General features: G+C 34.5%; 2 protein-coding genes across 2 annotated transcripts; both read right to left on the bottom strand.

Annotated features, from left to right (window-relative positions):
- Positions 1 to 1,310: 1,310 nt before the first annotated feature.
- LOC126018614 (olfactory receptor 4C6-like) lies at positions 1,311 to 2,246 on the bottom strand. Its single transcript, XM_049780720.1, has one exon. It carries the CDS (start codon positions 2,244 to 2,246, stop codon positions 1,311 to 1,313), a length of 936 nt encoding a protein of 311 aa, XP_049636677.1.
- Positions 2,247 to 15,120: 12,874 nt separating this feature from the next.
- Positions 15,121 to 16,056, bottom strand: LOC126018613 (olfactory receptor 4C6-like). The gene has a single exon (XM_049780719.1). It carries the CDS (start codon positions 16,054 to 16,056, stop codon positions 15,121 to 15,123), a length of 936 nt encoding a protein of 311 aa, XP_049636676.1.
- Between the last annotated feature and the right edge of the window lie 1,428 nt (positions 16,057 to 17,484).

Raw genomic sequence — 17,484 nt, 5'->3', positions numbered from 1 at the left:
TTTCTACCAATTTCTGATAGTGTGCTCTGCACAAGTAAGTCAGATAATTGCATTTAACTGAACCAATGAAATAAAAATCATCCAAAAAATGTTGTTATGAATCATAAAGTCAAGGCCCTGATAGTTCACAGATAAAAAAGGGAGAATTTACAGCAGATACCTCAACATATCAAGAGGTCACTATGAACAACTCTTAGCCACTGAGATTCAGAATCTAATAGAAATAAATAAATTCATAGACTCATACAACCTCAACATTGACTTAGGAGGAAGGAAATTACTTGAACCAACAAATACATCTGAGGACACTGGAACTACTTAAAACTCTTTCAAAAGTAAAAGTTGTAGTCCAAAAAGGTTCACTATTTCAGAAGTTTAGCTACAAAGTACTATATTAAATGAGTAAAGATATAAAGATACTTAATGTGAGTTACTTTGAGAGACATATAGAACAGACAATGAAGAAATGTATAGAATAAGTGCCTGAAATTTTCATAAATGTTCATAATGAAAAGCGCCAATCTGGGTATATATTTAAATACTACATGAAAGATAACCTCACACTTTATAGGATTTACAATCTTGAAAGAGAAACTGAGAAAATCAGAGACAAAATACCTTTTTATTTATTTATTTTGGATTTTGAGTCACACCCAGCAGTGCTCAGGGGTTACTCCTGGCTCTATGCTCAGAAATCCCTCCTGGCTGCCTCAGGGGACCATATGGGATGCCGAATTCGAACCACCAACCTTATGCATACAAGGCTAATGCCCTACCTCCATGCTATCTCTCCGGCCCCAAAATACCCTTTTAAGTATAGTTTGCCATCAAAGATATGGAGAATATAGCTAAATAAATATGTGGAGATTACCTGAAGAAAATAGTTAAATAAGATCATCAAGAAATAATTATTGAAAGAGGTAGTAGTTCATTTATAAGCAGTGAAATACATTAGAACCAGCCAAATATTTATGTAAATGAGAAAACTAGTAATAAGCAATGTAAGAAAAGCAAAGATCAGATGTGGTAAAGTATAAATATTTGAAAATAAGTTGAACAAAAAAATGAAATATAAGTTTAACAAAATTAAAAAGCAACCATTTTTCATTAAAGTTGAAATAAACAAAAGTAAGGTAAAAATTGCATTAATGGTTTATGAAGTATTCTAAAGAGGTAAAAAATGTTTATTGCAGTTAAGTAGGACATGCATGTTTAAAAAAGTTATTGGCAGCGCTAAACTTAATGAATGGAAAAAATTACAGAGCAAATAACATTGTACTCTTAGGGAAGATTTACTTATAGTTTATAAACTATTGTCCACCTTGTTTCATCCACAATTTCCTCATGGCATTTTTCACTTCTGAGTTTCTCAAGGTATAAATTAAGGGATTTAACATGGGTGTAACAACAGTCAAGGATATACCCATTGCTTTGTCTATGGGGTAAACGGCCACAGGTCTCACGTACAAGAATATACATGGAACATAAAACAAGATGACAACTGTGAGATGGGAACTACACGTGGACAGGGCTTTAAACCACCCCTCTGAGCTAGATGACTTGAGGGAGCAGAGGATAACCGTGTAGGAGGTAATGAGCATCAGGAAGATAGTCAAACACATCACCCCACTGTTGAGGATGACTAAGAGGCCCAAAAAGTGAGTATCCATGCAGGCTAGTTTCAATAAGTGAAACATGTCACATGCAAAATTATCAATGACATTGGGACCACAGAAGGGTAATTTACACATGAAGATAATTTGTATTGTTGCATGGGTTGATCCACCCACATAGGCCCCCGCCAGCATGATGTGGCACATGCGAGGATTCATGATGGTCATGTAATGCAGGGGCTTGCAGATAGCCACATAGCGATCATAGGCCATCACCATGAGAATGATCATTCCCACACCACCAAAAAAATGTTCAGCAAATATTTGTGTCATGCAGCCCTCGAAGGAGATGGAAATGTGTTCATAAAGGCAGTTCACAATTAAGTTGGGAGTGATAACAGATGAATAGGTGACATCCATGAGGGAAAAGGAAGTAAGAAAAAAATACATAGGTGACCTCAAACTCTGGCTCATGATCATGGTTAGCACAATGAGGAGATTTCCCACAACTGTGAGCAAATACATGATGAAAAATATAGCAGACAATACTTTTCGCAGCTCTGGGTTCCTTGTCATGCCCAAAAGGATGAATTCAGTCACATTATTGGGATTCCCCATTGATCGTAGTTTCATGTAAGCGCAATGGCCTAAATTGGGAAATATACAAAATAAATATTGTTTTTAATTAGGAATCACAACGTTATTATTTTTTGCAGCTCTTCTCCCATTCTATTTACATGCCGTGATTCAGCTCTTATTTACATCAATGTTTTAGCTTCAGTTGATTTTTCTCTCATTCTTTTTTCTCCATTCATCTTACAACCAATTTACATTATCTTTTTAGATGCCAATACATGCCACTTTATAGGCATTTTTATACACTATTAAAGTACATGCTGTTTTATATGCTATTACATCCTATTTTACAGGATAGTTATATCCTCTTTACATGTTTTTAAATTCTATTTTCTATCAGCCTCTTACATGCTGTGATTCAGCTCCACTTGCTATAGATTATATACCTGAGTCCTAGTGATCTCTTAACATCAACATTTCTCCAAAATATATACAACTTCATTTCCAGATCCTTGATGTTTGAAACTCTAAGAAGATCCCAATTCTTTATTCTATGGCATAAACAGAGATGAACCATTTTTAAGCAATGGCTGATTAGAGCCACTTGAGACATCAATTTTAACACAATTTTAACTTAATTTTATTTTATATGTCTCTTTATTCTATGTCTATTCTGTTCTCTGAAATAAATGACCTTGTATAATCTGCTTTTTTCATAATTATGGAACTGCAAAGAAGAAATGTATGCTCCTTTGTTCGGAGTGACGCTGACCCCTTTCCCATTTTAATTACTTTTGATTATCCAAAACTTTACTACTATAATTTCTTCTTTTGACTAGAAGACTAATCAGAAACATAAACAGGACATTAACATGTTAAGCTGTATATTACATGCTATGTACTTTATTCTTAAAATAATGCAAACAAGAGAAAAATACTATGAAAATAATGAAGGCAAGTAAATTTTTACTAATGCATTATAAATATTAGCATAACTTTACTTTGTTTACAATATGTCAGTCAACCTGTCAATCTTGTCTTATAGGACATAATACAAAATTACTAATATTTGACATAAAATATAAAAAATACATATTTGTATATGTATAATATCAAATAAACACATCTTAACTTAAACATACAGCAATTGATGCATTGTTAAGTTTATATTTTGTACCCATGTTAATTGATCCATGCATCTCAAACTTGTATTGTTCCAGAGTCAACTTTATTAATCCAAGAACCTTTTTATAAAGTAATCTCTCTTATAAAATATAGCACACAAGATGTTATAGTTGTGTTGTATCTATAAGGATACTATAATCCAGAGGACTGGAGTGATAGCACAATGCTAGGGCATTTGCCTTGCACAAAGCTGTTCCAGAAAGAACCTGGGTTTGACCCCCCTGCATCCCATATGGTCTACCAAGCCAGGAGTGCTTTCTGAACGCATAACCAGGAGTAGCCCCTGAGAGTCTTTGGGTGTGGCTCAAAAGCAGAAACCAAAAAAACAAAACACACACACACAAAGGATACTGCAATCCAGACTATGCATTATCACTAGGCTTACACACTTTTGTCCCAAGAACTTCAGTAGCCCAGACAAGATGAAGGAACACATTCTTTGAACTAAGTGTAAGTACCAGCTTTTATTTCAAATTGTCCTCTAGCCCATACAATATGTATGCATTGATGACAGTACAGCCTCCATTTTTCATCAGGAATGTAAGTATGAATTTCACTGGACTGATCAAAGAAGATGCCATAGTGACTCTTGTTTTTTCAAAGACAATAACTTAACTCCTATCCACTTTAAATTTTTTTTGTTTTTCGGGCCACACCCATTTGATGCTCAGGGGTTACTCCTGGCTAAGCGCTCAGAAATTGCCCCTGGCTTGGGGGGACCATATGGGACGCCAGGGGATCGAACCGCGGTCCTTCCTTGGCTAGCACTTGCAAGGCAGACACCTTACCTCTAGTGCCACCTCGCCGGCCCCCCACTTTAAATTTTTGAAATTCAAAGTTTCTCTGAGACATCTTGTGACTTTTATTATGTTTTCTGATACCTTGTGTTTTCTTTCATCAATTTCTAATATTGTGCTGTGCACATATAAGTTAGATAATTATATTTAACTTACCCCATGCAATTAAATTTATCCACATAATGATATACTGTATCACAGAGCTCTGACAGTTCATATTACTAAAATGGAAATTTCACCACCAACCACTAAGAAAGACAATTCTCAGAATTTGAGTATTAGCCCTGTGACTTGACTCAGATATTCTATTTAGTATCATTCTTACTTTTCTTTTTGGCTTTTCGGGCTACACCCGTTTGATGCTCAGGGATTACTCCTGGGTAAGTGCTCAGGAATCACCCATGGCTTGGGGGACCATATGGGACTCCGGGGAATCGAACTGCGGTCCTTCCTTAGCTAGAGCTTGCAAGGCAGACACCTTACCTCTAGCACCACCTCGCCAGCCCCAGTATCATTCTTACCATTTCTATTTCTAGACATGTATTAGGGAAATCCAAGTAATGAGCCATTTCTTGGTCTTCTAGGTCTAGACCAAAACAGTGCCACTAATATTCTTTACAAATATCCCTTGCAATATTTTCAGTGTTTTTATAAAATACTCCTGCTTAAAATATTGTGAATAAGTGTAAAATACTGTGAATAAAATTACATGAAGAAATGCAATTTTTCATTGACCTAATTATCACCTAGTAGTTCTGATTTAATAGTTTGCTCAGTAGTGTAAAGCATAAAGCTGTATCTCATGGCTTTAGAAACGTAGACAGAATTAAGCAATACGCACAAAGTAGAAGTTCCACATGTAAGAATATTTGAATAAGCTGTAAATTCAAAGAGCAAATGAGCACCTGCTTGAGGATAATCTAAAATTTTCTAAATTTAGTAATGTATCAGTTGAAACACAAACAAGAAAAGCAATTACATGTAGAAGATATAAACAAAGGAAAAACATGATATCATAGTCAAATTATATGAACTTAAATAAAAAGACCTGAAATTTCTTTTTCTTTCTTTTTTCTTTTCTCTTCTTTTTTTTTTTGGTTTTTGGGTCACACTCAACAGCACTCAGGGGTTACTCCTGGCTATATGCTCAGAAGTCACTCCTGGTAGGCTCAGGGGACCATAAGGGATGCAGGGATTCAAACCACCAACCTTCTGTATGCAAGGCAAAGTCTTTACCTCCAAACTATCTCTCTAGCCCCAGACCTGAAATTTCTTAGAGATTTTGGGAGCACAATTAACTAGAAGCATTAACTAGAAGGCAGGGAATGTAGAGGTGAAGAGTGGTTCAGGGTGTAGAACCTCACCCGTCTGTGCTCAGAGCATATTCTTAGCTCTACACTGAAGAATCACTTGTAGCAGGCTTGGGGATCATTTGCAATGCTGGGAATTGAATACATATCAATTGCATGCAAAGCAAGTGCCCTACCCACTGCACTATCTCTCTGGCCCCCAGGGCTGCTTTTCTTTTCTTATTTTTTTCAATGTTACACAAAAATTAATCAGTTTGTTATTTGAATTTGAAATTTAAGAATGTCTTAAAAATTTGAAATGTAAGAATATCTTAAAGTGTCATTTGGAATATTATTAACTACTATAATATCCAGTATCTTATGGGAGTTTGATAAAACTTAGTCACAAATACTCGCTTGTATGAGGCACCTTAGCTATTAGACTGGACTTCGTAAGGTAAAAGTAGTCAGTGCTATAATGAAAAAAGAAACTTACATATAAAATTCCTGGTTTTCCATACAAGAGCAGTCCTTCTTTATGAGTACCAAATATAGGCCAAAGATTCTCCATGTGTCTTAGATTTTATTCTTTATAAAATAAGGAAATAAAGTTTCCTGTCAAAAGGAATTAAACTAAGTTAAATTATTTTATAAATGCTAGCAGCTCAGATCAACATCCCCATTTGAATTTGAAATTAATTATAATTATGCTAGTTTAACACCCCCTTTTTGTTGTTTTTTTGGGCCACACCTGCCAATGCTCAGGGGTTTCTCCTGCTCCTGTGCTCAGGAATCACACCTGGCAGGCTTTGGAGACTATCTGGGATGCTGAGGATCAAATCCTGGACGGCTACATGCATGCCAAACCTTGCCCTACCTACTGTATTATCACTTTAGTCCAGACAAGCCATTAAAAAAATTTTAATACTTTTATATTTTCAGCAAGACTGTGTTAGTATATGTTCTATTAAATGTTCAATTGAGTAATAGGGAAACATTCCAATTAATACACCATCAATGAACAGAAAAAAAGTCTCTGTATTAGTTTTAGAACAAAAACTGCCTCAAACCATTTTGAAAATATTCTTCAGTCTAATGGAAAGTAGAAGATATTGGATTAATTTATTTTGATAAATGATAAAAGCTAGAGTAAAATTACTGCACAATTTGGTATCAAGAGAGAATATAGATGTTCAAAATCAAAGGCCATTCACAAGCACTCATGAGCCCTGTAGAAGAAATATAATAAAAATTTTCAAATGTGCAGATATATTTGTATATACATACACATATGTACAGCATATGTGTATATACATATACGTATGGTTGATTAATACTATCAAAAATATAAATGCACAACCATACTTAAATATTATATTGAAGAGTATTTTTTGGCCATTCTAAAACTAAAATAGTCAAATTTTTTATTTACCCAATAATAAATAAAAAATCCATATAATAAGCAATTTTATTCATATGATTTTTGAAGAGATATACAATAACATTATTTTCCTTCAGAGAAAATTAAGTTACAACCAATGTGATAATTACATAGAAATGTGTAGTCAATAAACAGAAATCCAAATCAAATGTTTTATCACAATAAATTAGTCATTATTCTATGTGTGAGACATTCTGTTACTGTTTTACACATGTTTTCTTATGCTTCTGTCACATCTATGACACCTCATATTTATTTCTGAGAATCTAAAAGTCAAATTTTCTGCCTCTGTGTGTGTGAGGGATAGAAAGGGAGGGAGGGAGGGAGAGAGAGGAAGAGAGAGAGAGAGAGAGAGAGAGAGAGAGAGAGAGAGAGAGAGAGAACCTAAATATTGTCTTCAGTAAATTCCTGGTGGTGATAACAATCTGTATAGTGGGTGCCAATGGTTATCAATTTTAGTATGTTATTAATTGTATCTGCATAACCAAAGCTATAGATAATTAAATATAAACTTTGAAGGACCTTTTTGTTTATAAAAGTTACTAACTCACTTGGATTTTCTTGATAAACAAATGGAGATAAAATTTATATAGTCACTCTTTCATACAATAAAAATCACTCTACGAATGAAGATATAAAAAGCAAGATTTTGCAAAACAAACTTTAGCTTCAGAACCATCCCTAACTCTCTGTGAACAGAGTTGCCTAAAACATTAAATGTTTTTATATAGTAAGAAAAATATTTTAAAGATCCCATTTATCTTTACATTAAAAGTACGTCAGGAAATCGAATGTGTTTAGCTCATTAAAAACAATATAGTGCATCCCAGAAGTCTTTTCTAAAAGTATATTATCAAGAAATATGAGAATTAGGGAAAATAATCTGAGGAAAGAAGTTTCTATGTATATGTACTTATATTTGCAAACACAAGTGTGTGTCTTCTCACACATATAAATACATACGAAGAGAAAAAGAGCTGAATGAGAATATACATTAATCTTTAAGTAACCTGAGACATACCAGCTACTTCTGTTCTTTTGCATCCTAAAATGCATCTTCAAAACATAAATACACCTCTGGTTGCAAATATTGAATAGATTCCAAAAGGTAACCTGTTAAATTTGATTACACTGCAAAAAAATAAACATAAAAATGTTAAAGTAATTGATAACTCAAGTCTCCCCAACCTAACACAGTTTCTGTACAGATAAAATTAACGAACCATTGACACATTTTAAGTGAACTATGAATGTGCTACTCTGCAGGGAATTTTATCATCTTAATAATTTCAAAACAGCAGTTCAAATTAATGGCAACATGGTTAATATCCTGCAAGTTTTTTAAGTCCTCCAGACGTCATCCAGGATATACAAAATAAACTTTATGTAGAAAAAAAGTCAACATCATATTGAAGTTCCAAATTACTGAATTTAGAAATTTAATCTGAATTAAGGTTTAATATAATTAAAGTCACACAAGTATGGTAGCCAATCCAAGTGAATCAGAACCTACACAGCAATCAATTAATACTCAGCCTCTTAATAGAAAATTATTTTGGTAGGAATACAATTTTTTAGGCAAGTCTTTATATTTTTAATAATAATTTTTATTGTGACCAAAAAGTTAATAACAAATCTTTCACAGTAATATTTAAGGTACATAGTGACAATGAATCAGGGTCATTCCCACCACCAGGGTTGTCCTCCCTCCACCCTTTTCCCAGCATGTGTCCCATATCACCCTCCTTTGCCCGCCCCCCCCCCCCCCCGGAGTGCTATTGTAACCTTACCCCTGTGTATAGCTTGTTGTAGATAGGGTACTGCAGTTTCTAATGGTTGTAAAGAAATATTTTAAACAGAGAATACTAAATGTCCACTGAATTAAATAGAACAGAAAATTGTGTTTATCAGATATTTAGAATTTCATCCAAATAGAAAATATTGTCCAATAAATGAAGGTAGCTATGCTGTTTACATTTTCCTCAGGCTCTGGATATCATCTGGTTTGTTTTGAGTTTGATTTGTAAATACCTCTCAATCCACATATGGAATAAAGATCATTAATTAGATATTGCCCTCTGGATAATAGACCTTGTTAAAAGAGGGCAACTTGTACAGTGTTGAAATGTGCTTACTCACATCATTCCAACTGTTTCCCTTAGGTCTATGTCTTTGACTGGGGAGAGTATTACCACATTTGTAATTTTTTTACCCTCCCCTACACTGATGCATATTTTCTCTACATAAGATGTTCATTTATTTTTTATATATCTTTATTTAAGCATCATGATTACAAACATGTATGTAGTTGGGTTTCAGGTATAAAAAAATACCTCCTTTATCAGTGCAACCTTCTATGTGTTTTAAGGCAAAGTCTTACAAAAGCTGGCCTTTGTAAGCATTTTTACCATGTACATTGTAAGACAAGTTTTATTTATTAACATTCAAATATTTATTCCACAAATAAAACCCCATCTTAAATAAAAAAAAGAGTCAATGTAGTCCCAATTGTCTGATAGCATATGGGAGATAAATCAACGTTTTCTTTGCTGCATGATAAATAACAGGACAAAATTATTCCATCACCTAGTCTTGTACTTCCCTCATCTCTTGGCTCTATGCTCAGAAATCACTCCTGGCAGGCTCAAGGGACCATATGGGATGCTGGAATTCGAACCCCTGTCCTTCTGAATGGAAGGCAAAGGACTTCCCTCATCTCTTAATACTACTATTAAATTGTGTATTTCCAGCTATAGCATGCTTTCCATATTTTAAGATTTAAAAAATATAACTTCCAGAAAATATCAGGATTTTGACCCTTTCTCATGCTACAATAATTAGTATTATGAAATAATATAAATTCAGTTTAGAAGTCTCAGAGATTATTGTCGTTCTTTTCTTATCACTAGTAATAAAATATCAATAGTGTGCATTTGAAATGAATTTCTCAGTTTACGTTTGATTCAGCTACATAGAAAGTCTCTAGGAAGTCTCCTAGGAAGTCAATTTTACTATAACCATCACAGGAGATGAACCAACTTCTGTTCTTGGATTATCTTTTTAATGTTCTAAAATAACTCTCAATTCTTCTTTATATAGACATAAGCAAGGGAAGTGTATATGAATTTTTTATCATTACTAATATCTAGCTGAACAAACCACAAATAGGAAGCAAGAGGATATGAGGATAGAAATAAGAAAACTTCGAACTGAAATAACAGGACTAAAAAACTCGGTAGACAAAATAAAAACCTCACTGGAAAGCCTAGCCAACCTTCTCTGTATGTCCTAGTTTTATTCTTTATAAAATAAGATAATACTTCCTGTTTCAAAAGGCTATCCTAAAGAATAAATTACTGTATAAATGCTAGCAGTTTAATGGAAATTCCCATTTGTATTTCCAGTAAAGTCAGAATTGAATTGTGTTTAGATCATAAAATAGATATATAGTGTCCCCGAAATTTTTTTTCTCAAAGTTGATTAGCAAAAATTATAAGGATTAGAGAAGATAACTGAGAGGGAATTATAAACATATGATATATGTATACATATATATGCCTCTATGCATGGGTATGCACACACATTAATATGCAAAGAGGAAGAGAAGAATTTGCATGAACTCTAAATTATGTATATTAAAAATCACAAAAGAGGGGCCAGAGTACTAGCATGGATGTAGGGCGTTTGCCTTGCATGCAGTAGAACAGTGGTTCGAATCCTGGCATCCCATAAGTTCTGCCAAGCCTGCCAGGAGTGACTCTGAGCATAGAGCCAGAAGTAACCTCTGAGTGCTGCTAGGTGTGATCCAAAAAAAAAACAAACAAAATAATAAAAGAAATTAATGGCATAAACACAAATAATGCATATGTTTAAGAAACCAGCTACGGGGCCGGGCGGTGGCGCTAGAGGTAAGGTGCCTGCCTTGCCTGCGCTAGCCTAGGATGGACCGAGGTTCGATCCCCCGGCGTCCCATATGGTCCCCCAAGCCAGGAGCGACTTCTGAGCGCATAGCCAGGTGTAACCCCTGAGCATCACCGGGTGTGGCCCCCCAAAAAACAAACAAACAAAAAAAAAAAAAACAAGAAACCAGCTACCTTATAAAAGAAAATATGTATAAAACTTTTGCCAGCTAACAAAGGGAAAAAAATAATAAATCAGATCATAGATAAAAGGGGAGAATTTATAGCATATACCTCAATATATCAAGAGGTCACTATGAACAACTCTTTGCCACTGAGATTCAAAATCTAATAGAAATGAATAAATTCATAGACTCATACAGCCTCAAAATTGACTAAGGAGGAAGAAAATTACTTGAACCAACAAATACATCTAAGGACACTGGAACTAATTAAAACTCTTTCAAGAGTAAAATTCGTAGTCCAGATAGGTTCACTAATTCAGGAGTTTAGCTAGAAAGTATTATGTTTAATGAGTAAAGCTACTTAATATGAGTTACTTTGAGAGACATATAGAACAGACAGTGAAGATATGTATAGAATAAGTGACTGAAAATTTTTTCATGAATGTTCATATTTTACCTAGTAATAAAAATGATCAATTTTGGGCATACATTTAAAATTTTTATTATAATCTGCCAGAGCATATGTCATAGATGATACATTTTTGTATTTCACCAACAACATAAAGGCTCATGATCTCCATATCTATAAGTCAACTCTTGTCTAATCAGTAATCTCTCCCTGCCCGCCATACAGGTCTAGGTAAACAATATTGTAAGGAAAAGACTTTGTTATTGTTTACCATTTTCTTTCCACTGATTTTGTCTCACTATATTACACAGGTAAGTATGATCATCTGGTATTTGACCTTCTCCCTCTGATTTACTTCACTCAACATAATTTCTAGTTTTATTGATGACACAGATAATTGCATGATTTAATGATTATGTATATAAATTCAAGTATAAATAAGTATAAATTTCTTCATTTTTATTGGAGCAAAGTAGAACAAAAATGTAAAAGTGTGTCCATCAATCTAATTATATGATATTGTAAATATATGGCATACATGTTCTGCCAAGGATCTAGAGGATAGGAGACATGTATGAGCAAAGCTTTCGATGCAATTCCATTAACTGGCACATCCTATAGGCTTAGGGAGTATATGACTTTTAAGAATTGTTCAAATTACAGTATTTTGAAATGCATGTCACTTTTTAAGGGGTAAATGTGACAGTATTTCACATTTTTACCCCTTGGGTCTTTAATATCTCACCGTGTTCCTTGATTGACCTTGTCACTAAGCACTGATTACCTCAACTTCTTAATTTTAGGCTAGCTTCAACATTAGGGATTCTTTCCGCACCATGATTTATTTCCTTGTGATATCTGTATTAAATCTTCTCACTGATATACTTAAGAATGGTTCGACATCACTGTTCAGATGCCTGCTTAGTCATCCTTGCAGTAAAACCCACAGTACACTAGAACTATACAAATTTATCTGTCCATTCAATTTTCTGGAAATCATTTATCACACTAGAGTTTTGTGTCTTTTATATTACATATACAAATTTCATTAAACACTTACCAAAAAAAAGCCCTGATTTGGGGCCAGAGCAATGGCACAGCGGTAGGGCATTTGCCTTGTATGTGACTAACCCAGGAAAAACTGCAGTTCAATCCCCTGGGATCTCATATGGTCCCCAAACCAGGAGCTATTTCTGAGCTCATATCCAGGAATAACCCCTGAGCATCATTGGATATGGCTCAAAGTTTAAAAAAAAAAAAGCCCTGATTTAATTATCATGAATACTTAGAAGCTATAACAACCAAGATAATTATCATTATGTGTACATATCAATTAAAAAAACATGGTAGAATATAAAGCATGTAATAGTCTTAAGTTTTCCATATAGCTCATTAATAAAAGCAGTTATAAAAATATCAGTGTCTGCATAGTCACTGAACAATGAAAACATCATCAAAGTTGGAGAAATAGTAGAGGGCATACCCTGTACTAGCTAAAATCTACCATGACAAGGTCCCCAGAGCATCATTATCTGCAATAGTTTAAACGTTTAAGGTAGTGAAATCTTCATTTCACATGAATTCAAAATATAGATACTTGATTCAGGTGAATATGAGACTTTATTCTTTTTATCATAATGTGTAAAAGAGTAGGGGAGAAATAGTAAAAAGTAGGCTTTACTATTAAATAACATGCTACTACTACAAAATGAAAGCTCCAACATCTTACAAAGAGCTATTGAAAGAACTTGAGAATTCTAATTTTCCTAAAAAACTACTATTTCTTGGGGGCCCCAGTCTACCTGGGATGGACCTGTGTTTGAACCCCAGCATCCCAAATGGTCCCCTTGGGTACCAAGATTGATTCTGAGCTCAGAGCCAGGAGTAAACTAAGTGCTGTCAGGTGTGGCCCTAAAAACAAACTAAAAAAAAAAGAAAAAGAAAACCTGATATTTCTTACTTAAATAAAATTTAATTTCAACACATAACAAGCATTTGTATCTTAAAATATATAATGATATTTATTAACATCTCACTAAGTGACTTCCAGGGTTTGAAATACAGAATGAGAATTAACCTCAGACTCTATAGGATTTACAATCTTGAAGGAGAAACTGAGAAAATAAGAGATGAAACACTCTTTTAAGTACAGTTTGCCATCAAGGATATTGAGAATATAGTTGAATAAATATGTGGAGATTATCTGAAGAAAATAGTTAAATAAGATCATCAAGAAGTAATTGTTGAAAGAGGTAATAGTTCATTTATAAAGAGGGAAATATAATAGAATCAGCCAAATATTTATGGAAATGAGAAAACTAGTCATGAACAATGTAAGAAAAGCACAGCTCAGATGTGGTAAATTATGAATATTTCAAAAATAAGTTTAACAAAATTAAAGATTAATCAGAGTGTTGAAAAATAACAAAAATAAGGTAAAGAAATTACATTAGTGGTTTATGAAGTATTCCAAATAGGTAAAAAAAAAAGTGTATTGTTTCTATGCCTGGGATCCAGGAGTCAAGGCTGGACGGTCAGTGCCTAATTCCCTGGGGTCTAAGTTGGCTCCACATGACATATGTTCAGGGTAGGAGATGCCCCTTTATTGTAAAAAGTATGAGTTCTTATCTCTAGTAGATAAGAGATTTTTTTAAACATAGAATTTCCCCTTTTTTTAATATGCCTTTGCAGGAAGAAGTGGTGCTACATTATATTGCTGATGGATTTGGGAGTGGAGAGAGAAGAAAACAGAGACAGGACAAAAACTATAAATATATATGCTCACACATATCTAAAGAAAAAAGTTTCTTTTTAAAAAAAATGATTAAATAAAAGACGTAATTAAAGGAATAAAGTGGGGCCGGGAGAGATAGCATGGAGGCAAGGCGTCTGTCTTTCCTGCAGAAAGACGGTGGCTCAAATCCCGGTATCCCACATGGTCCCCCGTGCCCACCAGGGCAACCTCCGAACATTGAGCCAGGAACACTCTCCGAGCGCTGCCAGGTGCGAACCCAAAAAAGCAAAAAACAAATCAAATCAAAAAACAAAAACTAAAACAAAACAAATAAAACAAAACAAAACAAAACGAACAAATGAACAAGAAAGAAAAAAGAAAAGAAAGAGAAAGTGATACATGAGATTACATTTGGGAAAAAACAGGATAAGAGGTAGTGTTATATAGATCTATACTTATGATGAAATAGGCTTCCCCATTGTCTTTTGAGATTTCCTTGTGGAGAGTGGGCTCCAGGCAGGGAGGTCTTGGGTAGAGTTCTTGCAGTGGGGGTCCTTTTGGAGCTAGGTCCGATATCAAGTCACAGTCCACATTAGGGTGAGGTGTTTTAGGAGGACCACACTGCATGAGTCAGTCGGGGTGTTGGTTGTATTTTCTTGCCGGGAAGGGGGTGTGAGTTTGCGTGGGTGTCTCTTCACTTGGGTACTGGGTACTGGTTCATTGGGGTAGGAGGTCGGTCTTGATGCCTAATGGATTAAGAACTTAGGGTGAAGAGTTATAATATGGTGGGGATATCAGGGATGGGATTGAGGGGTGAAGGGACAGTCGGATTTCTGAAGGGGGGAGAGGGAATAGTACATGTGAAGGGTTATAAAGGGTATAAGTATGACTTGTATGCTTAAAATGTTGTCAGCTATAAACTTAATGAATGAAATAAATGATAGGGCAAATAACATTGTCCCCTTAGGGAAGATTTTCTTATACTTTATAAACTATTGTCTATCTTGTTTCATCCACAATTTCCTCATTGCATTTTTCACTTCTGAGTTCCTCAAGGTATAAATCAAGGGATTTAACATGGGTGTAACAACAGTCAAGGATATACTGATTGCTTTGTCTATGGGGTAAACGGCCACAGGTCTCACATACAAGAATATACATGGAACATAAAACAAGATGACCACTGTGATATGGGAACCACAGGTGGACAGGGCTTTAAACCTGCCTTCTGAGCTAGATGACTTGAGGGAGCAGAGAATGACCATATAGGAGGTAATGAGCATCAAGAAGATGGTCATACACATCACCCCACTGTTGAGAATGACTAAGAGGCCCAAAAAGTGAGTATCCTTGCAGGCCAATTTCAATAAGTGAAGCATGTCACATGCAAAACAATCAATGACATTGGAACCACAGAAGGGTAATTTACACATGAAGATAAGTTGTATTGTTGCATGGGTTGATCCACCCACATAGGCCCCCACCAGCATGATGTGGCACATGCGAGGATTCATGATGGTCATGTAACGCAAGGGCTTGCAGATAGCCACATAGCGATCATAGGCCATCACCATGAGAATGATCATTCCCACACCACCAAAAAAATGTTCAGCAAATATTTGTGTCATGCAGCCCTCGAAGGAGATGGTAATGTACTCATAAAGGCAGACCAGAATTAAGTTGGGAGTGATAACTGATGAATAGGTGACATCCATGAGGGATAAGGAAGTAAGAAAAAAATACATAGGTGATCTCAGACTCTGGCTCATGATCATGGTTAGCACAATGAGGACATTCCCCACAACTGTGAACACATACATGATGAAAAATATAGCAGACAATGCTTTTCGCAGCTCTGGGTTCCTTGTTATGCCCAAAAGGATGAATTCAGTCACGTTGTTTGGATTCCCCATTGACTGTAGTTTCATGTAAGCACAATGGCCTAAATTGGGAAATATACAAAATAAATCTTGTTGTTAATTAGGAATCACAACATTATCATTTTTGCAGCTCTTCTCCCATTCTGTGTACATGCCATGATTCAGCTCTGATTTACATCTATGTTTTAGCCTCAGTTGATTTTCTCCCATTCTCTTTTCTTCATTCCTCTTACAAGCTATTTACATTATCTTTTTAGATGCCATCCCATGCAACTTTATAGACATTTTCATGCTACTATACACTATTAAGGTACACACTGTTTTATATGCTATTAAATCCTATTTTACAAGATATTTTTATCCTCTTTACATGCTTTTACATTCTAGTATTTTCTCTCAGCCACTTACATGCCATGATTCGGTGCCACTTGCTATAGATTATTTACCTCAGTCCTAGTGATCTCTCAACATCAACATTTCTCCTCTATATATACAACTTCCTTTCCAGATCCTTGATGTTTGAAACTCTAAGAAGATCCCAATTCTTCATTCTATTGCATAAACAGATATGAACCATCTTTAAGCAAACCTAGATCAATGGCTGATTAGAGCCAATAGAGACATAGATAAATTTTAACACAATTTTAACTAAATTTTATTTTATATTTCTCTTTACTCTGTCTATTCTCTTTATATATAACTTAATTTTATTTTATATTTCTCTTTACTCTATGTCTACTCTGTTCTCTGAAATAAACAACCAGTAGAATCGGCATTTTCATTATTATGGGACTGCAAAGAAGACTTTGATCAGAGTGATGCTGACCCCTTTTCAATTTTAATTACTTTTTATTATCCCAAACTCTACTACTATAAGTTCTTCTTTTGGCTAGAAGACTAATCAACAACATAAATAGTACATTAACATGCTAAGTTGTATATTATATGCTTTGTACTTTATTATTAAAATAATGCAAACAAGAGTAAAAACACTATGAAAATAATGAAGGGAAAGTAAAATTTTACTAATGCATTATAAATATTAGCATAATTTTATTTTGTTTACAATATGTCAGTCAATTTGTCAATCCTGTTTTATAGGTCATAATTTAAAATATTACTAATATTTAACATAAAATATAAAAAATACATATCTGTATATGTATAATACCAAATAAATACATCTTAACTTAAACACACAGTAATTTATGCATTGTTAAGTTTATTTTTGAACCCATGTTTACTTGACCCACGCAGCTCAAACTTGTATTATTCCAGAGTCTACTGTATACAACCAAGAACCATTTTATAATAAAAATATCTCTTATAAAATATAGCACACAAGATGTTATATTTGTGTTATATATAAGGATATTATAATCCAGAACCCGAGTGATAGCATAGAGTTAGGGTGTTGGCCTTGCACACAGCTGATCCAGAAAGAACCTGGGTTTGATACCTCTGAGTCCCATCTGC

Source organism: Suncus etruscus, chromosome 9, assembly GCF_024139225.1.
Source record: "Suncus etruscus isolate mSunEtr1 chromosome 9, mSunEtr1.pri.cur, whole genome shotgun sequence".
NCBI classification, from domain to species: domain Eukaryota; kingdom Metazoa; phylum Chordata; class Mammalia; order Eulipotyphla; family Soricidae; genus Suncus; species Suncus etruscus.
Note: the sequence above shows the minus strand (reverse complement) of the source record. Positions and strands in the feature narration are given on the sequence as shown.